Source organism: Pseudophryne corroboree, chromosome 3 (genome assembly GCF_028390025.1).
Source record: "Pseudophryne corroboree isolate aPseCor3 chromosome 3, aPseCor3.hap2, whole genome shotgun sequence".
Taxonomy (NCBI): domain Eukaryota; kingdom Metazoa; phylum Chordata; class Amphibia; order Anura; family Myobatrachidae; genus Pseudophryne; species Pseudophryne corroboree.
In genome coordinates, this window is record NC_086446.1 from 110,373,341 (window position 1) to 110,396,573 (window position 23,233).

General features: G+C 47.6%; 1 protein-coding gene across 1 annotated transcript in view; it reads left to right on the forward strand.

Moving 5' to 3' along the window:
• Positions 1-23,233, forward strand: part of LOC135057521 (membrane-spanning 4-domains subfamily A member 4A-like) — a 110,065-nt gene that overhangs the window by 54,957 nt on the left and 31,875 nt on the right. Inside the window, exon 4 of the mRNA XM_063963377.1 lies at positions 18,925-18,981. Coding sequence (XP_063819447.1) covers positions 18,925-18,981 — 57 coding nt within the window. The remainder of the gene's footprint in view (positions 1-18,924; positions 18,982-23,233) is intronic.

Here is a 23,233-nt window from a genome sequence, read left to right on the forward strand (position 1 = left end):
GGTTAGGTGGTATATACAATTATGGACGGGCTGCCGAGTGCCGACACAGAGGTAGCCACAGCCGTGAACTACCGCACTGTACTGTGTCTGCTGCTAATATATAGACAGGTTGATAAAGAGATAGTATACTCGTAACTAGTATGTATGTATAAAGAAAGAAAAAAAAACCACGGTTAGGTGGTATATACAATTATGGACGGGCTGCCGAGTGCCGACACAGAGGTAGCCACAGCCGTGAACTACCGCACTGTACTGTGTCTGCTGCTAATATATAGACTGGTTGATAAAGAGATAGTATACTCGTAACTAGTATGTATGTATAAAGAAAGAAAAAAAACCCACGGTTAGGTGGTATATACAATTATGGACGGGCTGCCGAGTGCCGACACAGAGGTAGCCACAGCCGTGAACTACCGCACTGTACTGTGTCTGCTGCTAATATAGACTGGTTGATAAAGAGATAGTATACTCGTAACTAGTATGTATGTATAAAGAAAGAAAAAAAAACCACGGTTAGGTGGTATATACAATTATGGACGGGCTGCCGAGTGCCGACACAGAGGTAGCCACAGCCGTGAACTACCGCACTGTACTGTGTCTGCTGCTAATATATAGACTGGTTGATAAAGAGATAGTATACTCGTAACTAGTATGTATGTATAAAGAAAGAAAAAAAAAACACGGTTAGGTGGTATATACAATTATGGACGGGCTGCCGAGTGCCGACACAGAGGTAGCCACAGCCGTGAACTACCGCACTGTACTGTGTCTGCTGCTAATATAGACTGGTTGATAAAGAGATAGTATACTACTAATATTATATACTGGTGGTCAGGTCACTGGTCACTAGTCACACTGGCAGTGGCACTCCTGCAGCAAAAGTGTGCACTGTTTAATTTTAATATAATATTATGTACTCCTGGCTCCTGCTATAACCTATAACTGGCACTGCAGTAGTGCTCCCCAGTCTCCCCCACAATTATAAGCTGTGTGAGCTGAGCAGTCAGACAGATATATAATATATATATAGATGATGCAGCACACTGGCCTGAGCCTGAGCAGTGCACACAGATATGGTATGTGACTGACTGAGTCACTGTGTGTATCGCTTTTTTCAGGCAGAGAACGGATATATTAAATAAACTGCACTGTGTGTCTGGTGGTCACTCACTATATAATATATTATGTACTCCTGGCTCCTGCTATAACCTATAACTGGCACTGCAGTAGTGCTCCCCAGTCTCCCCCACAATTATAAGCTGTGTGAGCTGAGCAGTCAGACAGATATATATAATATTATATATAGATAATAGATGATGCAGCACACTGGCCTGAGCCTGAGCAGTGCACACAGATATGGTATGTGACTGAGTCACTGTGTGCTGTGTATCGCTTTTTTCAGGCAGAGAACGGATTATAAATAAAAGTGGTGGTCACTGGTCACTATCAGCAAAACTCTGCACTGTACACTACTGAGTACTCCTAATGCTCCCCAAAATTAGTAAATCAAGTGTCTCTCTAATCTATTCTAATTCTAAACGGAGAGGACGCCAGCCACGTCCTCTCCCTATCAATCTCAATGCACGTGTGAAAATGGCGGCGACGCGCGGCTCCTTATATAGAATCCGAGTCTCGCGATAGAATCCGAGCCTCGCGAGAATCCGACAGCGTCATGATGACGTTCGGGCGCGCTCGGGTTAACCGAGCAAGGCGGGAAGATCCGAGTCGCTCGGACCCGTGAAAAAAAACATGAAGTTCTGGCGGGTTCGGATTCAGAGAAACCGAACCCGCTCATCTCTAGTAAACGGGTCCCGGGTCGCATTGACCCGGGAATACGTTTATGCTGCCACTGACCCGGTATTCAACCAGAGAATAACCCTTCTTATTACCCAGGTTGAATTACTGGGTCAGGCAACCTGGGAATTCTCATGGGGGCCTTTCACATCGCACACTGACCCGTGTCGACCCGGCAATATGCCGGGTCGATACCGGATTATTTTTGCAATGTGAAAGGGGTGAAAGATGTGTAGTGTCTTTAGTGCACCAGAGATACTTGCCTGCCTGGCTCACTGACGTCTGCTGTTATCACTGAGGCTGTATTAAGTCCCTCCTGCTAACTGGTACAAGCCTTTCCTAAACTTATCTGTAAATTATAGGGATTTGTACTTTGATCTATCAAGGCTCCCCAGTTCAGTGATATGAGGCACAAGGTTATCCAATCCCCCTGAGACTATCCCTGTGACGCTTTTTAACTGGGTCTGAAGAGCAAGGGTAGCAGTGTCTCTCTCTCTCTCTCTCTCTTTCTCTCTCTCTCTCTCTCTGCCCTGTCCCTTATTGGCTGGAAGACTGTCACTAAACTACAAGGGTCTATCTTATATAGTGGCAGATGCTCAATTAGCTTAGTGATATCACTCAGGTGCTTGCAAAGGAGGGGTATTTCTAAGCAAGAAAAAAAGCATTATGTTTCCCCCAGCACCCTGAATGATACCAGTAACCAGATTTAAATCCTACACAATATTAGAATTCAGAGACCTTCGTTACATATATTTGCGCAAATGTATGAATAAGCCCCCAAGCCACGTCAAGGCCTCTCTGTATATCGGGGGTCCCTAGCACTATATCTAGGTGCATGGTGCCGCACCCCAAAAATCAGCAAAAGCAAGAAAGCCCAGGGCAGTATACCAGTGAAAAAACTATAGTGTTAATAAATTAGTAAACGAAGCTATATACAGAAAGTGATACAAAAACAATGAGATGTAATTAAAATAATGAAGAAATAGTGCTAGTAAAGAAATTAGTAAGTGATAAGTGTTAATAGAATGTAAAGGTATGCCACACTAGAGCCATCCAGCCCAGCCACTCCAGAGGCACCACACCCCACACCTCCATTACCCCAATCTGAGTCTATGATTAACCAGCAAAGAGCAACATGATAATGGCTCCTTACTTAAATATATATTAGCTAAGAGCTACCTACCTTGGAGCAACCCCTAATGCAGGATCCTTTCTGCCTCTCACAACATAAGTATAAAGTATAAAGGCAATAATAAAATTAAATATAAAAGCAAGTTACAGATACCTGAGAATTGTAATTAGCAGAGGCTGGCATAGCGACAGATTATGAAGAAGCATCAGCTTGCATCAGATATTCTCTCCTAAGGCAGGACATTTAATATTGAGTGTCCTTTTAGCAGATAGGGCAAGCTTTGCAGATGAGTCTGTCAGAAGTCTAATAACATGCAGGCAGCAGCGTTCAGTTAGGGTGCGAAGAAGTACACAATTTCAGGCAAACAGAAGAACCAAAGTAAAGCTGGCAAGTTTAAGCTGCGTAGTGTCTTTAGTGCACCAGAGATACTTGCCTGCCTGGCTCACTGACATCTGCTGTTATCACTGAGGCTGTATTAAGTCCCTACTGCTAACTGGTACAAGTCTCTCCTGAAGTTATCTGTAAATTATAGGGATTTTTTGTACTTTGATCTATCAAGGCTCCCCAGTTCAGTGTTATGAGGCTATCCCTGTGATGCTTATTAACTGGGTCTGAAGGGCAAGGGTAGCAATTTCTCTCTCTCTCTCTCTCTCTCTCTCTCTCTCTCTCTCTCTGCACTGACCCTTATTGACGCTCCCCTCTCCTAAACACTTTCTGTGTCCTCCCGCTGGGCCGTTCCAGTCAGCAGACTGTGTGCTCTCTTCTCTGTCAGCATCTCCTTCTCTCCCAGAAGCTTCTCTGTCCCCGCGGCACCTCAGCTCCCTAAGGGGTCTATTCATGAAGCAGTGAAAAGTGTGGAGAAGTGAGCCAGTGGAGAAGTTGCCCATGGCAACCAATCAGCATTGAAGTAACATTTATAATTTGCATACTATACAATCGTACGGAGCAGCTGATTGGTTGCCATGGGCAACTTCCTCACAGGCTCACTTCTCCACACTTTTCACTGCTTCATGAATAGACCCCTAAGGCTTCCCCTCAGTAATAGGCAGACTGGCGGTGGTACTTGGATCCCGGCTTCCGTCACTACTGCGGCCGGCAGCTCAAAGCTTTTTCTCAGAGCTCACCCGGTGTACTGAGCTGCACACGCCTCACTCCTCTCTGCAGGTAGGCTCCAGAGTCACAGTGTCTGGCGTGTTTTAGCCGGAGCGCCTGCTGACGTCATCCTGAGGAGTGTATAGGGAGGGGGTGTTAACCCCTTCAGCGCTGTTCAGTTCGCTAGGCAACAGTGACTTTAGTAAAGGGGAATCTAGAGCTTCATATATCATCATATATAATCACTCACTGGGGTGCCACATAAGCAAAGACTGCGGGCACTCTGTGCTGCACACCAGTCGCACACCCTTAGTTATGCCCTGTATTCAGGGCCGGTTCTAAGAGTTGTGGCGCCCCGGGCAAAATATGGGGGCGTGGCTTCAATTGGGGGCGTGGTCACGACGCTGCAAGAAAATAAATAAATAAATAAAAAGAATACTTACCATCCCCGTTCCTGATCCAGACCCCTTCCGCCGGCGGCACCGCTCTTCTCCCCTCTCTCTTCTCTTCGATCTATGGGAGAGACGTTATTACGTCTCTCCCATAGAACAGCATAGACACTAGAGGTCAATTATGACCCCTAGTGTCTGTGCCACTATGCTGTGCGGTGCGCGATGACGTCATTGCGCATCGCACAGCAAAGGTCCTCTACACGAAGGGAAACTAGACCGTAGCGTCTAGTTTCCCTTCATGGAGAGGACCTTTGCTGTGCGGTGCGCGATGACGTCATCATCGCGCACCGCACAACTAAGGTCCTCTTACGCGTCTGGTTCCCTTCAAAGCGGGGGGGGGGGCACAGCAGGGCACTGCGGGGGGCACAGTGGCGGATCTTGCCCTGGTGCGGCGCCCTCCGGATGGCGCCGGCGCCCTCCGGAAGGCGGCGCCCCGGGCAAAAGTACCGCTTGCCCGTGGCAAGAACCGCCACTGCCTGTATTATACTGACTACCCCTATGAATGAATGATGTGCTGCCATTACAAGCATTCCCACGCAATTGCTGACAATGCGTTACCTATAAATAGCATATACAGTAATTCATTGCCCTCCCCCCCAAAAAAAAACCCCAAACATTAACAGCTGCATAATGTAATTTTAACAGTTTAGTGATTTGCAAGTTGCCCAGAGTTCCAAACTAAAGTAATTCATGTGACAGTAAAGAAATTACAACCCTCAAAAATATGTTTTGTTTTGTTAATCACTGTCCCTGCCAGGGGCGTTTTAAAAGAGGAGAATGCCAGAGTCTACTGCACATGTGCTGGTCTCCGGGAACATGGCACCTGCATGGCGCCCACACCATGTTCCTGGGGACATTTCTAATATGCATGTTCAAATCCCCAGGAAAATGGTTATGGCAACCATTTTCCCAGTGATTTATTTCTGCAGCATCAGCCGCCACCGTGGGACCCCAAAGGTGTAAGTGTAAATATATGGATGCAGGATGTGTAGTGTGACAGCACAGCAAACCACGCACCCATTATAGATACAGTACTATGGTCAGTGGTGGCCCCAATCCACATTCACAATATTCCACACGGCAATGGGTGACAGGGAGAGGCAGAGGGTGACAATGGAAGGCAGGGTTAGGTATAGGGTGACATCATAAGGCAGTGAGTAACAGGGGGAAGCAGTGGGTGATACAGTGTCCTGCACACAGGACTATTTCTATTCAATTTGGCTCCCAGTGCGAATGCAAAAAAAAGATGCACCCCGACCATAGTCATGGGTGATTGGAAAATGTGTGTGCCCCAGAAAAGGGGCATTGTATTGCTGAAGTGGGCGTGGTCTTGCTAAAATGGGCATGGTCTTGAAGGAAAAAACTACCTTAAGCATATTATGCCCCAAACATTAATGCCACTAGCACCATATTATGCCCCACACTGTAATGCCGCTTGCACCATATTAAGCCCCATACAGTAATGCCCCTTGCATCTTATTTTGCCCCACACAGTAATGCCCCTTGTTATGCACAACGCAATAATGCCCCTTGCACCAAAGTATGCTCCACACAGTAATGCCCCTTTTTTATGCCCCACAGAGTAATGCCCCTAGCATCATGCATCACTTAGCAATAATCACTATACCCCTTAAAATGGCCACTGTCCCTGGTCCTACTCATTGTCAGAGGTTGTTTCATGCTGCTGCTGCTGCTAGTCGGGCCTGCTCCTTCCGCTCTTGCCCCCGCTGCAACAGCCACCTTCTGTTCTGTTACCTGTGTCCTCCCTCCAGGGCTCCGTCTAAATGTCCCTCCCAAAATGGCCGCTGCCAACTCTAGTCTCCATCAAAACTGTCCTCTCTCAGGCAGAGGCTATTTTGGGAGGGACATTTTCCCAGAATTCTATGCGGACGGCCAGACCGCATAGAATACTGCACACAGTAGCTGCAGGCCCGTGCCCCATGTAGTTGCATGGCTAGCCGGATCTTAAAAACAGCACTGACTGCACAGTGCAGAGAAGAGGGGCATGTACCTTGGTGGGGGCAGGAACACATCGGCCTCTGTCTATGACAGTGGTCCCCTCCCCTTGTGCTTTCCTCAGTTTGGCACTTGGTGAGGTAGACTCTGACAGTGCCAGTTAGACCGGTTGTGACCTGCCTTTAATTCACAGATAGAAGTGAATCAGTAAAAATGTACAGCTGTCTGTTAATTAGAGGGAGTAAGTGGCTGTGATCATCAGCACTGATAGGTGGCAGACTCCTCTATCAGTCTGGCGCACACAAGGTCAGCCCTGTCTCCTTAAAGGAAGGAGCAGGTCCCTCAGGCAGTGGGGCCCACCCTGCTCTCTGCTCTGTGCCATTCATCCGACATTGCTCAAAATGGTCTGTGGGTGCAGGGGGGGTAGCGGATAACTTTTTGCTGGTCCTGGCACCTGCTGCACCAATGATAGTTCCGCCCTGACTAAAGTCCCTGCCTAATATCACATTTACTACTTATTTAAACTAGAGATGAGCGCCGGAAATTTTTCGGGTTTTGTGTTTTGGTTTTGGGTTCGGTTCCGCGGCCGTGTTTTGGGTTCGACCGCGTTTTGGCAAAACCTCACCGAATTTTTTTTGTCGGATTCGGGTGTGTTTTGGATTCGGGTGTTTTTTTCAAAAACAGCTTAAATCATAGAATTTGGGGGTCATTTTGATCCCAAAGTATTATTAACCTCAAAAACCATAATTTACTAGAGATGAGCGGGTTCGGTTTCTCTGAATCCGAACCCGCACGAACTTCATGTTTTTTTCACGGGTCCGAGCAGACTCGGATCCTCCCGCCTTGCTCGGTTAACCCGAGCGCGCCCGAACGTCATCATGACGCTGTCGGATTCTCGCGAGACTCGGATTCTATATAAGGAGCCGCGCGTCGCCGCCATTTTCACACGTGCATTGAGATTGATAGGGAGAGGACGTGGCTGGCGTCCTCTCCATTTAGATTAGGGTTGAGAGAGAGAGAGAGAGATTGACCTGAGGCTGTGATACTGTAGAAGAGAGTGCAGAGTTTAGTGACTGACGACCACAGTGACCACCAGACAGTGCAGTTGTTTGTTTTATTTAATATATCCGTTCTCTGCCTGAAAAAAACGATACACACAGTGACTCAGTCACATACCATATCTGTGTGCACTGCTCAGCCCAGTGTGCTGCATCAATGTATATATATATCTGACTGTGCTCAGCTCACACAGCTTATAATTGTGGGGGAGACTGGGGAGCACTGCAGTGCCAGTTATAGGTTATAGCAGGAGCCAGGAGTACATAATATTATATTAAAATTAAACAGTGCACACTTTTGCTGCAGGAGTGCCACTGCCAGTGTGACTAGTGACCAGTGAACTGACCACCAGTATATATAATATTAGTAGTATACTATCTCTTTATCAACCAGTCTATATTAGCAGCAGACACAGTACAGTGCGGTAGTTCACGGCTGTGGCTACCTCTGTGTCGGCACTCGGCAGCCCGTCCATAATTGTATATACCACCTAACCGTGGTTTTTTTTTCTTTCTTTATAGTCATACTAGTTACGAGTATACTATCTCTTTATCAACCAGTCTATATTAGCAGCAGACACAGTACAGTGCGGTAGTTCACGGCTGTGGCTACCTCTGTGTCGGCACTCGGCAGCCCGTCCATAATTGTATATACCACCTAACCGTGGTTTTTTTTTCTTTCTTTATACATACATACTAGTTACGAGTATACTATCTCTTTATCAACCAGTCTATATATTAGCAGCAGACACAGTACAGTGCGGTAGTTCGCGGCTGTGGCTACCTCTGTGTCGGCACTCGGCAGCCCGTCCATAATTGTATATACCACCTAACCGTGTTTTTTTTTTCTTTCTTTATACATACATACTAGTTACGAGTATACTATCTCTTTATCAACCAGTCTATATTAGCAGCAGACACAGTACAGTGCGGTAGTTCACGGCTGTGGCTACCTCTGTGTCGGCACTCGGCAGCCCGTCCATAATTGTATATACCACCTAACCGTGGTTACGATTACGGACATGTCGTCTACTGTCACTGCATATGATTCTCTCCCCATTGAAAGAATGGTGGAGGATTATATGAGTGACCGCATCCAAGTAGGCACGTCACACAGTCCGTACTTATACTGGCAGGAAAAAGAGGCAATTTGGAGGCCCTTGCACAAACTGGCTTTATTCTACCTAAGTTGCCCTCCCACAAGTGTGTACTCCGAAAGAGTGTTTAGTGCCGCCGCTCACCTTGTCAGCAATCGGCGTACGAGGTTACATCCAGAAAATGTGGAGAAGATGATGTTCATTAAAATGAATTATAATCAATTCCTCCGTGGAGACATTGACCAGCAGCAATTGCCTCCACAAAGTACACAGGGAGCTGAGATGGTGGATTCCAGTGGGGACGAATTGATAATCTGTGAGGAGGGGGATGTACACGGTGATATATCGGAGGATGATGATGAGGTGGACATCTTGCCTCTGTAGAGCCAGTTTGTGCAAGGAGAGATTAATTGCTTCTTTTTTGGTGGGGGTCCAAACCAACCCGTCATATCAGTCACAGTCGTGTGGCAGACCCTGTCACTGAAATGATGGGTTGGTTAAAGTGTGCATGTCCTGTTTATACAACATAAGGGTGGGTGGGAGGGCCCAAGGACAATTCCATCTTGCACCTCTTTTTTCTTTTCTTTTTCTTTGCGTCATGTGCTGTTTGGGGAGGGTTTTTTGGAAGGGACATCCTGCGTGACACTGCAGTGCCACTCCTAGATGGGCCCGGTGTTTGTGTCGGCCACTAGGGTCGCTTATCTTACTCACACAGCTACCTCATTGCGCCTCTTTTTTTCTTTGCGTCATGTGCTGTTTGGGGAGGGTTTTTTGGAAGGGACATCCTGCGTGACACTGCAGTGCCACTCCTAGATGGGCCCGGTGTTTGTGTCGGCCACTAGGGTTGCTTATCTTACTCACACAGCTACCTCATTGCGCCTCTTTTTTTCTTTGCGTCATGTGCTGTTTGGGGAGGGTTTTTTGGAAGGGACATCCTGCGTGACACTGCAGTGCCACTCCTAGATGGGCCCGGTGTTTGTGTCGGCCACTAGGGTCGCTAATCTTACTCACACAGCTACCTCATTGCGCCTCTTTTTTTCTTTGCGTCATGTGCTGTTTGGGGAGGGTTTTTTGGAAGGGCCATCCTGCGTGACACTGCAGTGCCACTCCTAGATGGGCCCGGTGTTTGTGTCGGCCACTAGGGTCGCTTATCTTACTCACACAGCGACCTCGGTGCAAATTTTAGGACTAAAAATAATATTGTGAGGTGTGAGGTATTCAGAATAGACTGAAAATGAGTGGAAATTATGGTTTTTGAGGTTAATAATACTTTGGGATCAAAATGACCGCCAAATTCTATGATTTAAGCTGTTTTTTTAGGTTTTTTGGAAAAAAACACCCGAATCCAAAACACACCCAAATCTGACAAAAAAAATTCGGTGAGGTTTTGCCAAAACGCGGTCGAACCCAAAACACGGCCGCGGAACCGAACCCAAAACCAAAACACAAAACCCGAAAAATTTCCGGCGCTCATCTCTATTAAATTTACACTCATTTTCAGTCTATTCTGAATACCTCACACCTCACAATATTATTTTTAGTCCTAAAATTTGCACCTAGGTCGCTGGATGACTAAGCTAAGCGACCCTAGTGGCAGACACAAACACCGGGCCCATCTAGGAGTGTCACTGCAGTGTCACGCAGGATGGCCCTTCCAAAAAACACTCCCCAAACAGCACATGACGCAAAAGAAAAAAAGAGGCTCAATGAGGTAGCTGTGTGAGTAAGATAAGCGACCCTAGTGGCCGACACAAACACCGGGCCCATCTAGGAGTGTCACTGCAGTGTCACGCAGGATGTCCCTTCCAAAAAACCCTCCCCAAACAGCACATGACGCAAAGAAAAAAAGAGGCGCAATGAGGTAGCTGTGTGAGTAAGATAAGCGACCCTAGTGGCAGACACAAACACCGGGCCCATCTAGGAGTGTCACTGCAGTGTCACGCAGGATGTCCCTTCCAAAAAACCCTCCCCAAACAGCACATGACGCAAAGAAAAAAAGAGGCGCAATGAGGTAGCTGTGTGAGTAAGATAAGCGACCCTAGTGGCCGACACAAACACCGGGCCCATCTAGGAGTGTCACTGCAGTGTCACGCAGGATGTCCCTTCCAAAAAACCCTCCCCAAACAGCACATGACGCAAAGAAAAAAAGAGGCGCAATGAGGTAGCTGTGTGAGTAAGATAAGCGACCCTAGTGGCCGACACAAACACCGGGCCCATCTAGGAGTGTCACTGCAGTGTCACGCAGGATGTCCCTTCCAAAAAACCCTCCCCAAACAGCACATGACGCAAAGAAAAAAAGAGGCGCAATGAGGTAGCTGTGTGAGTAAGATAAGCGACCCTAGTGGCCGACACAAACACCGGGCCCATCTAGGAGTGTCACTGCAGTGTCACGCAGGATGTCCCTTCCAAAAAACCCTCCCCAAACAGCACATGACGCAAAGAAAAAAAGAGGCGCAATGAGGTAGCTGTGTGAGTAAGATAAGCGACCCTAGTGGCCGACACAAACACCGGGCCCATCTAGGAGTGGCACTGCAGTGTCACGCAGGATGTCCCTTCCAAAAAACCCTCCCCAAACAGCACATGACGCAAAGAAAAAAAGAGGCGCAATGAGGTAGCTGTGTGAGTAAGATAAGCGACCCTAGTGGCCGACACAAACACCGGGCCCATCTAGGAGTGGCACTGAAGTGTCACGCAGGATGTCCCTTCCAAAAAACCCTCCCCAAACAGCACATGACGCAAAGAAAAAAAGAGGCGCAATGAGGTAGCTGTGTGAGTAAGATAAGCGACCCTAGTGGCCGACACAAACACCGGGCCCATCTAGGAGTGGCACTGCAGTGTCACGCAGGATGTCCCTTCCAAAAAACCCTCCCCAAACAGCACATGACGCAAAGAAAAAAAGAGGCGCAATGAGGTAGCTGTGTGAGTAAGATAAGCGACCCTAGTGGCCGACACAAACACCGGGCCCATCTAGGAGTGTCACTGCAGTGTCACGCATGATGTCCCTTCCAAAAAACCCTCCCCAAACAGCACATGACGCAAAGAAAAAAAGAGGCGCAATGAGGTAGCTGTGTGAGTAAGATAAGCGACCCTAGTGGCCGACACAAACACCGGGCCCATCTAGGAGTGGCACTGCAGTGTCACGCAGGATGTCCCTTCCAAAAAACCCTCCCCAAACAGCACATGACGCAAAGAAAAAAAGAGGCGCAATGAGGTAGCTGTGTGAGTAAGATAAGCGACCCTAGTGGCCGACACAAACACCGGGCCCATCTAGGAGTGGCACTGCAGTGTCACGCAGGATGTCCCTTCCAAAAAACCCTCCCCAAACAGCACATGACGCAAAGAAAAAAAGAGGCGCAATGAGGTAGCTGTGTGAGTAAGATAAGCGACCCTAGTGGCCGACACAAACACCGGGCCCATCTAGGAGTGGCACTGCAGTGTCACGCAGGATGTCCCTTCCAAAAAACCCTCCCCAAACAGCACATGACGCAAAGAAAAAAAGAGGCGCAATGAGGTAGCGGTGTGAGTAAGATAAGCGACCCTAGTGGCCGACACAAACACCGGGCCCATCTAGGAGTGGCACTGCAGTGTCACGCAGGATGTCCCTTCCAAAAAACCCTCCCCAAACAGCACATGACGCAAAGAAAAATTAAAGAAAAAAGAGGTGCAAGATGGAATTGTCCTTGGGCCCTCCCACCCACCCTTATGTTGTATAAACAGGACATGCACACTTTAACCAAACCATCATTTCAGTGACAGGGTCTGCCACACGACTGTGACTGAAATGACGGGTTGGTTTGGACCCCCACCAAAAAAGAAGCAATTAATCTCTCCTTGCACAAACTGGCTCTACAGAGGCAAGATGTCCACCTCATCATTATCCTCCGATATATCACCGTGTACATCCCCCTCCTCACAGATTATCAATTCGTCCCCACTGGAATCCACCATCTCAGCTCCCTGTGTACTTTGTGAAGGCAATTGCTGCTGGTCAATGACTCCACGGAGGAATTGATTATAATTCATTTTAATGAACATCATCTTCTCCACATTTTCTGGATGTAACCTCGTACGCCGATTGCTGACAAGGTGAGCGGCGGCACTAAACACTCTTTCGGAGTACACACTTGTGGGAGGGCAACTTAGGTAGAATAAAGCCAGTTTGTGCAAGGGCCTCCAAATTGCCTCTTTTTCCTGCCAGTATAAGTACGGACTGTGTGACGTGCCTACTTGGATGCGGTCACTCATATAATCCTCCACCATTCTTTCAATGTTGAGAGAATCATATGCAGTGACAGTAGACGACATGTCCGTAATCGTTGTCAGGTCCTTCAGTCCGGACCAGATGTCAGCATCAGCAGTCGCTCCAGACTGCCCTGCATCACCGCCAGCGGGTGGGCTCGGAATTCTGTGCATTTTCCTCGCACCCCCAGTTGCGGGAGAATGTGAAGGAGGAGATGTTGACAGGTCGCGTTCCGCTTGACTTGACAATTTTCTCACCAGCAGGTCTTTCAACCCCAGCAGACTTGTGTCTGCCGGAAAGAGAGATCCAAGGTAGGCTTTAAATCTAGGATCGAGCACGGTGGCCAAAATGTAGTGCTCTGATTTCAACAGATTGACCACCCGTGAATCCTTGTTAAGCGAATTAAGGGCTCCATCCACAAGTCCCACATGCCTAGCGGAATCGCTCCGTGTTAGCTCCTCCTTCAATGTCTCCAGCTTCTTCTGCAAAAGCCTGATGAGGGGAATGACCTGACTCAGGCTGGCAGTGTCTGAACTGACTTCACGTGTGGCAAGTTCAAAGGGCATCAGAACCTTGCACAACGTTGAAATCATTCTCCACTGCACTTGAGACAGGTGCATTCCACCTCCTATATCGTGCTCAATTGTATAGGCTTGAATGGCCTTTTGCTGCTCCTCCAACCTCTGAAGCATATAGAGGGTTGAATTCCACCTCGTTACCACTTCTTGCTTCAGATGATGGCAGGGCAGGTTCAGTAGTTTTTGGTGGTGCTCCAGTCTTCTGTACGTGGTGCCTGTACGCCGAAAGTGTCCCGCAATTCTTCTGGCCACCGACAGCATCTCTTGCACGCCCCTGTCGTTTTTTAAAAAATTCTGCACCACCAAATTCAAGGTATGTGCAAAACATGGGACGTGCTGGAATTTGCCCATATTTAATGCACACACAATATTGCTGGCGTTGTCCGATGCCACAAATCCACAGGAGAGTCCAATTGGGGTAAGCCATTCCGCGATGATCTTCCTCAGTTGCCGTAAGAGGTTTTCAGCTGTGTGCGTATTCTGGAAAGCGGTGATACAAAGCGTAGCCTGCCTAGGAAAGAGTTGGCGTTTGCGAGATGCTGCTACTGGTGCCGCCGCTGCTGTTCTTGCGGCGGGAGTCCATACATCTACCCAGTGGGCTGTCACAGTCATATAGTCCTGACCCTGCCCTGCTCCACTTGTCCACATGTCCGTGGTTAAGTGGACATTGGGTACAACTGCATTTTTTAGGACACTGGTGAGTCTTTTTCTGACGTCCGTGTACATTCTCGGTATCGCCTGCCTAGAGAAGTGGAACCTAGATGGTATTTGGTAACGGGGGCACACTGCCTCAATAAATTGTCTAGTTCCCTGTGAACTAACGGCGGATACCGGACGCACGTCTAACACCAACATAGTTGTCAAGGCCTCAGTTATCCGCTTTGCAGCAGGATGACTGCTGTGATATTTCATCTTCCTCGCAAAGGACTGTTGGACAGTCAATTGCTTACTGGAAGTAGTACAAGTGGGCTTACGACTTCCCCTCTGGGATGACAATCGACTCCCAGCAGCAACAACAGCAGCGCCAGCAGCAGTAGGCGTTACACGCAAGGATGCATCGGAGGAATCCCAGGCAGGAGAGGACTCGTCAGAATTGCCAGTGACATGGCCTGCAGGACTATTGGCATTCCTGGGGAAGGAGGAAATTGACACTGAGGGAGTTGGTGGTGGGGTGGTTTGCGTGAGCTTGGTTACAAGAGGAAGGGATTTACTGGTCAGTGGACTGCTTCCGCTGTCACCCAAAGTTTTTGAACTTGTCACTGACTTATTATGAATGCGCTGCAGGTGACGTATAAGGGAGGATGTTCCGAGGTGGTTAACGTCCTTACCCCTACTTATTACAGCTTGACAAAGGCAACACACGGCTTGACAAATGTTGTCCGCATTTCTGGTGAAATACTTCCACACCGAAGAGCTGATTTTTTTGGTATTTTCACCAGGCATGTCAACGGCCCTATTCCTCCCACGGACAACAGGTGTCTACCCGGGTGCCTGACTTAAACAAACCACCTCACCATCAGAATCCTCCTTGACAATTTCCTCCCCAGCGCCAGCAACACCCATATCCTCTTTCATCCTGGTGTACTTCAACACTGACATTTTCAATCTGACTATCAGGAACTGGACTGCGGGTGCTCCTTCCAGCACTTGCAGGGGGCGTGCAAATGGTGGAAGGCGCATGCTCTTCACGTCCAGTGTTGGGAAGGTCAGGCATCGCAACCGACACAATTGGACTCTCCTTGTGGATTTGGGATTTCGAAGAACGCACAGTTCTTTGCGGTGCTTTTGCCAGCTTGAGTCTTTTCAGTTTTCTAGCGAGAGGCTGAGTGCTTCCATCCTCCTGTGAAGCTGAACCACTAGCCATGAACATAAGCCAGGGCCTCAGCCGTTCCTTGCCACTCCGTGTGGTAAATGGCATATTGGCAAGTTTACGCTTCTCCTCCGACAATTTTATTTTAGGTTTTGGAGTCCTTTTTTTACTGATATTTGGTGTTTTGGATTTGACATGCTCTGTACTATGCCATTGGGCATCGGCCTTGGCAGACGACGTTGCTGGCATTTCATCGTCTCGGCCATGACTAGTAGCAGCAGCTTCAGCACGAGGTGGAAGTGGATCTTGATCTTTCCCTAATTTTGGAACCTCAACATTTTTGTTCTCCATATTTTAATAGGCACAACTAAAAGGCACCTCAGGTAAACAATGGAGATGGATGGATACTAGTATACAATTATGGATGGACTGCCGAGTGCCGACACAGAGGTAGCTACAGCCGTGGACTACCGTACTGTGTCTGCTGCTAATATAGACTGGATGATTGATAATGAGATGAAATCAATATATATATGTATGTATATATAATATCACTAGTACTGCAGCCGGACAGGTAGATAATATATTTATTAGGTATTGGTAATGATGACTGATGACGGACCTGCTGGACACTGTCAGCTCAGCAGCACCGCAGACTGCTACAGTAAGCTACTATACTATAGTAGTATGAACAAAGAAGAAAGAAAAAAAAAAACCACGGGTAGGTGGTATACAATATTATATATATATATATATTATATACAATTATATATATATTAAACTGGTGGTGATTGATTATTAAACTGGTGGTCAGGTCACGTTGCAACTTGCAACTAGTACTCCGAGTCCTAAGCAGACAATCACAAAATATATTATTATACTGGTGGTCAGTGTGGTCACAACAATGGCAGTGTGGCACTGACTCTGGCAGCAAAAGTGTGCACTGTACGTTATATGTACTCCTGAGTCCTGCTCTCAGACTCTAACTGCTCCCCACTGTCAGTGTCTCCCCCACAAGTCAGATAATACACTTACAGTCACACTATCTAATCTATAAATATCACTTCAGCAAGTAGTATAGTAGTATACAGTATAGTAGTACTCCTAATAATGCTCCCCAAAATACTGTGTCTCTCTCTTCTCTAAACGGAGAGGACGCCAGCCACGTCCTCTCCCTATGACTCTATAAATATCACTTCAGCAAGTAGTAGAGTAGTATACAGTATAGTAGTACTCCTCCTAATAATGCTCCCCAAAATACTGTGTCTGAGTAGTATACAGTATAGTAGTACTCCTCCTAATAATGCTCCCCAAAATACTGTGTCTCTCTCTTCTCTAAACGGAGAGGACGCCAGCCACGTCCTCTCCCTATGACTCTATAAATATCACTTCAGCAAGTAGTATAGTAGTATACAGTATAGTAGTACTCCTCCTAATAATGCTCCCCAAAATAGTATACTGTGTCTCTCTCTTCTCTAAACGGAGAGGACGCCAGCCATGTCCTCTCCCTATGACTCTATAAATATCACTTCAGCAAGTAGTATAGTAGTATACAGTATAGTAGTACTCCTCCTAATAATGCTCCCCAAAATACTGTGTCTCTCTCTTCTCTAAACGGAGAGGACGCCAGCCACGTCCTCTCCCTATGACTCTATAAATATCACTTCAGCAAGTAGTAGAGTAGTATACAGTATAGTAGTACTCCTCCTAATAATGCTCCCCAAAATACTGTGTCTGAGTAGTATACAGTATAGTAGTACTCCTCCTAATAATGCTCCCCAAAATACTGTGTCTCTCTCTTCTCTAAACGGAGAGGACACCAGCCACGTCCTCTCCCTATGACTCTATAAATATCACTTCAGCAAGTAGTAGAGTAGTATACAGTATAGTAGTACTCCTCCTAATAATGCTCCCCAAAATACTGTGTCTCTCTCTTCTCTAAACGGAGAGGACGCCAGCCACGTCCTCTCCCTATGACTCTATAAATATAACTTCAGCAAGTAGTAGAGTAGTATACAGTATAGTAGTACTCCTCCTAATAATGCTCCCCAAAATAGTATACTGTGTCTCTCTCTTCTCTAAACGGAGAGGACGCCAGCCACGTCCTCTCCCTATGACTCTATAAATATCACTTCAGCAAGTAGTATAGTAGTATACAGTATAGTAGTACTCCTCCTAATAATGCTCCCCAAAATACTGTGTCTCTCTCTTCTCTAAACGGAGAGGACGCCAGCCACGTCCTCTCCCTATGACTCTATAAATATCACTTCAGCAAGTAGTAGAGTAGTATACAGTATAGTAGTACTCCTCCTAATAATGCTCCCCAAAATACTGTGTCTCTCTCTTCTCTAAACGGAGAGGACGCCAGCCACGTCCTCTCCCTATGACTCTATAAATATCACTTCAGCAAGTAGTAGAGTAGTATACAGTATAGTAGTACTCCTCCTAATAATGCTCCCCAAAATACTGTGTCTCTCTCTTCTCTAAACGGAGAGGACGCCAGCCACGTCCTCTCCCTATGACTCTATAAATATCACTTCAGCAAGTAGTAGAGTAGTATACAGTATAGTAGTACTCCTCCTAATAATGCTCCCCAAAATACTGTGTCTCTCTCTTCTCTAAACGGAGAGGACGCCAGCCACGTCCTCTCCCTATGACTCTATAAATATCACTTCAGCAAGTAGTAGAGTAGTATACAGTATAGTAGTACTCCTCCTAATAATGCTCCCCAAAATACTGTGTCTGAGTAGTATACAGTATAGTAGTACTCCTCCTAATAATGCTCCCCAAAATACTGTGTCTCTCTCTTCTCTAAACGGAGAGGACGCCAGCCACGTCCTCTCCCTATGACTCTATAAATATCACTTCAGCAAGTAGTATAGTAGTATACAGTATAGTAGTACTCCTCCTAATAATGCTCCCCAAAATAGTATACTGTGTCTCTCTCTTCTCTAAACGGAGAGGACGCCAGCCACGTCCTCTCCCTATGACTCTATAAATATCACTTCAGCAAGTAGTAGAGTAGTATACAGTATAGTAGTACTCCTCCTAAGTAATAATGCTCCCCAAAATACTGTGTCTCTCTCTTCTCTAAACGGAGAGGACGCCAGCCACGTCCTCTCCCTATGACTCTCAATGCACGTGTGAAAATGGCGGCGACGCGCGGCTCCTTATATAGAATCCGAGTCTCGCGAGAGTCCGACAGCGGGATGATGACGTTCGGGCGTGCTCGGGTTAACCGAGCAAGGCGGGAGGATCCGAGCCTGCTCGGACCCGTGGAAAAAAGCTGAAGTTCGGGCGGGTTCGGATTCAGAGGAACCGAACCCGCTCATCACTAATTTAAACTTTACTTGGCTATTATCACTTTACCTGCCTATTATATACCTGCTATATATAATGAGCATGCTACTTGTGCATCATTTTTATCAATTTTCTGCAATATACAGTATAATGGACCTGATTCAGTGTCACACGCACATTGAAGGTCATTCAGAACCGGCTGATGGATGAGACCGCAGTGTGATTGACATCGGCAGGCATTTGCGGGGTGGCAATGCAGCATTGAGGGGGTGGTGCAAACGGGGGCAGTCTGGGACCATTTTCAGGGTCACTTTGTGACGTCACACGCAGCCGCTCCGATGAGTCTGCAATTAGACTTAGGCCAAGTGTCTATAATCATAATATGAGATAGTCACAATGAATTTTCTCTTTGCAGTACATCATTGCAGGATCTCTGACAATCGCAGCTCAGTCTAAACCCAGTAGGTGTCTGGTGAGTTATCCAATATACACTACCCTGGTAAATCATTTGGGAAAATTCTGTTTATATATGAATAGATGCTCTTTTTACACATCCATAAGGGAGACCATAGTGTAGGTTGCTTACTAAGGGCCTAATTCAGACCTGATCGCTGCTGAAAATTTGTTAGCAGTTGGGCAAAACCATGGATTTTTCTGCTGCGGGGTACACTGGGCTCCACAAGGATTGGACAATGGGGTGTAGAGTAGGATCTTGATCCGAGGCACCAACAGGCTCAAAGCTTTGACTGTTCCCAGAATGCACAGCGCCGCCTCCTCTATAACCCAGCCTCCCTGCACAGGAGCTCAGTTTTGTAAGTTGGTGCTGCAGTAAGCAGGCAATTAACAGAGGCGCTGCTCCAAGCAGCCCTGAGAAAAGCTTTTTATGAGGTAAAAAGTGAAGACTTCAAGGGCAGCAGCAGTGGTAAATGTCTTGTGACATTCACTGCTGCAGCTCCAGCTCTCCCCAGCGGCGCTGTACACTCCCGAGCCCTGGTTGCCGGGTACCTACAGCGGAGGCTCCAGTTTCACGTTCACGTTAGACACTCACGGCTGGGGTTCTCCAGGATCGCGTGGCCGCGCTTCGGGAGGTGGTAAGTGGGTCCAGCTTGTGGGACCCGGTCTTAATCGCGATCCGGCGCGGTCAGTGGGAGGTGGGCAGCGCGCGCTGGCGGTGGACACTGTGGGTACAGGCGATCCCACTAGATCACCAGGGCATGGGCGCAGGTCAGGTTTTCTCTCTAAACCAATTCTTATATCGCCCAAAGTACCCGGTGGTTTTGCCAGCAGAGGGGATAAGGCTTAGACCTGAAGCCCCTCCCCCAGCCCCAGGGCGCCATTTCTAGCAAGTGTTCCCGCCCTGGAGCTGCATCTCTGTCTTTTCCACACTCCCTGTCAGTGTCTGCGGCGCCATTACTCCTCAGCTCACTGTTCCTGGGACTGCTTGGGCAAATCCTCCTATGTAAAGCCGCCTGGTTGTCTTGTCAGTGCTGTGACTTTAAATGACACTTAAGTATTCTACCTGCCTTTTTTAGTCAGTGTTAGTAAGAAAGAGTGCATTTAGTCAGGGTTTTATAGTACAAATACCCTGTGATATACATCCAGTTCTTACTGTGTACTGTTATATCTATTGTTATATAGCTGTGTAAGCTAGTCCAGTGCAGTATTATTGTCTGTAATAACCTCTGCATTGTACAAACTGTGACTATCTGTGTGTGCATCTGACAGCTGAGTGTTGTCCATTTCGTGTCTTTCACTCAACTTGCTATCCCTATATTCTATAACTCGAGGGGGCTTGGGGGGTAATTCCAAGTTGATCGCAGCAGGATTTTTGATAGCAATTGGGCAAAACCATGTGCACTGCAGGGGAGGCAGATATAACATGTGCAGAGAGAGTTAGATTTGGGTGGGTTATTTTATTTCTGTGCAGGGTAAATACTGGCTGCTTTATTTTTACACTGCAAATTAGATTGCAGATTGAACACACCCCACTCAAATCTAACTCTCTCTGCACATGTTAAATCTGCCTCCCCTGCAGTGTATATGGGCCCTCATTCCGAGTTGATCGGTCGCAAGGCGAATTTAGCAGAGTTACACACGCTAAGCCGCCGCCTACTGGGAGTGAATCTTAGCTTCTTAAAATTGCGACCGATGTATTCGCAATATTGCGATTACTAACTACTTAGCAGTTTCAGAGTAGCTCCAGACTTACTCTGCCTGTGCGATCATTTCAGTGCTTGTCGTTCCTGGTTGACGTCACAAACACACCCAGCGTTCGCCCAGGCACTCCCACCGTTTCCCCGGCCACTCCTGCGTTTTTTCCGGAAACGGTAGCGTTTTCAGCCACACGCCCCTGAAACGCCGTGTTTCCGCCCAGTAACACCCATTTCCTGTCAATCACATTACGATCGCCGGAGCGAAGAAAAAGCCGTGAGTAAAAATACTTTCATCATAGTAAAGTTACTTGGCGCAGTCGCAGTGCGAACATTGCGCATGCGTACTAAGAGGATTTTCACTGCGATGCGATGAAAAATACCGAGCGAACAACTCGGAATGAGGGCCATGGTTTTGCCCAATTGCTAACAAAAATCCTGCTGCGATCAACTTGGAATTACCCCCTTGGTGCGTCAGGTTTTATCTAATATAGGATTTTCACAAAGATATACTGTATTACGTATTTTTCTCTGTGATTTAGTCACCATATCTCTCCTTTATCTCTGCTGGTGCTGACTACACTGCGCAGGGGTTTGGGTTTAGAGGTATAATGCTGCTGATTATTGTACTGTGTTACCTCATACTGCAAGTATATCAAGTCTGCTTCTGAGGGTAACGGTTCTGGGGCTGAACACACTGCCGGTGTTGCTGAAGCCACAGATCCATATGAGGAGAATATAGCAGCTGTGGGCTCTGGTTCTGGGGGCTCCTTGCCCCCCAGTGGGACTGTGGCAATGGAGGCACATACTGACCCACCATGGGCCGCTTTTTCCACGCTTCTGCATACGCTAGTTCATAAACTAACACCCCCTATGGGACCCCCAATGTCGGTACAACCGTATGTGGTCTCTGCAGCTAACCCGCCGTGGGCGGACGATTTATCTGCTCAATTAAAGAAGTTGAACCAGTCCCTGACTACTAAAAAGTCTGACCATCGCTCGCCTAGGTCCAAGGGGTCCTCTAAGCGAGCACTTGTCTCCTCACAATCCACTGCTGTCACTGACACCTCGTCTGATGAAGACGGCACGTATAGTGACCCCACAGGTTCTGACTCAGATACGGCTGATGGGGAGGGTAGTTCACATGTGGATGTTCCTGATCTTGTGGAGGCTATTAAATTAATTCTACAGATTACGGATGATCCCGAGCCTCCGCCCTCCTAAGAAACCAGATAGGTGCAAGCGTCAGAAGGTGGTTAAACAAGTTTTACCTCACTCTGACCACCTAGTGGATATACGTCAGGAACCCTGGGAAAACCCTGGTACGCAGTTTGTGCCTCAGAAGAAAATGCTGGCTCGCTATCCCCTCGCGCCAGAGCTGTCTAAGAATTGGGAAACGCCTCCTCCAGTGGACTCACATGTGGCTAGGATGGTGGTTTCCTCAGCTCTGCCTGTCACTACCCTCACGTCTCTAAAAGAGCCTACGGATAAGCATGTGGAGGGTTGTCTGAAAGCGATTTACACCCTCACGGGTGCTGCGCAAAGGCCCACTATTGCAGCTACATGGGCTGCCGAGGCTATTGAAGCATGGGCCTTGGAGTTAGATACTGAAATCTCCTCTGACCATGCTAGACAGTGCTTGTCATATATTGTCACAGCTTCTCGCTATATTAAAGAGGCGGCTTTGGATGCTGGTATCCTAGCAGCCAAGGCCTCTACTACGTCAGTCCTGTGGCTGAGATCCTGGTCTGTGGATCTGGACTCTAGAAAAGCCCTGGAGGTACTCCCTTTCAAGGGAGATATTCTGTTTGAGGAGGACTTAAATAAGATAGTGGCTGACTTGGCTACTGCCAAAACTACCTGTCTACCAAATACCGCTCCTTCTGTGTCGAAGGCTAAAGGTACGTCCTTTCGCCCCTTTCGCCCTTCAGGTAAAGAAAAAGGTCAGGCGTACCACAAGCAGGCCCGCACTTCCAAATCTGGTAAGCCGAAGCCCAAAAGAGCCAGGGTTGCCCGTCAGCCAGCTTCCAAGACCGATAAGCCTGCCACATGACGGGGCGGGCCTCCCCCTGGGGGATTCCAGGGTGGGAGGGCGGCTTCTAGGGTACACCCAGGAATGGTTGAAGACCACTTCAGATGCTGGGTACGGGAAGTCGTCACTCGAGGTTACGCCATAGCCTTCAAAAACCGACCCCCTCATCGATTTTGCCAGACAGACGTCCCGTTGGACCAGACAAAGGCAAACACTCTGATTTCGGTGGTACAGACCCTCCTGGATACAGGAGTCGTAGTACAGGTGCCTCTTGCTCAGAGGGGCTGGGGGTACTATTCTCCGCTGTTTCTAGTCCCGAAACTGAATGGGTCCTCCCGGCCCATTCTCAACCTCAATGCATTGAACAGGTTTGTGAAGGTTTCCAAGTTCCGTATGGAAACCCTTCGCTTTATAGTTCTGGCCTTGGAACCTGGGGACTACATGGTCTCCCTGGATATACAGGATGCTTACTTGCATATTCCTATAGCAGCGTCACATCAGCAATACCTGAGGTTCGCTATTGGCAACTTTCATTACCAGTT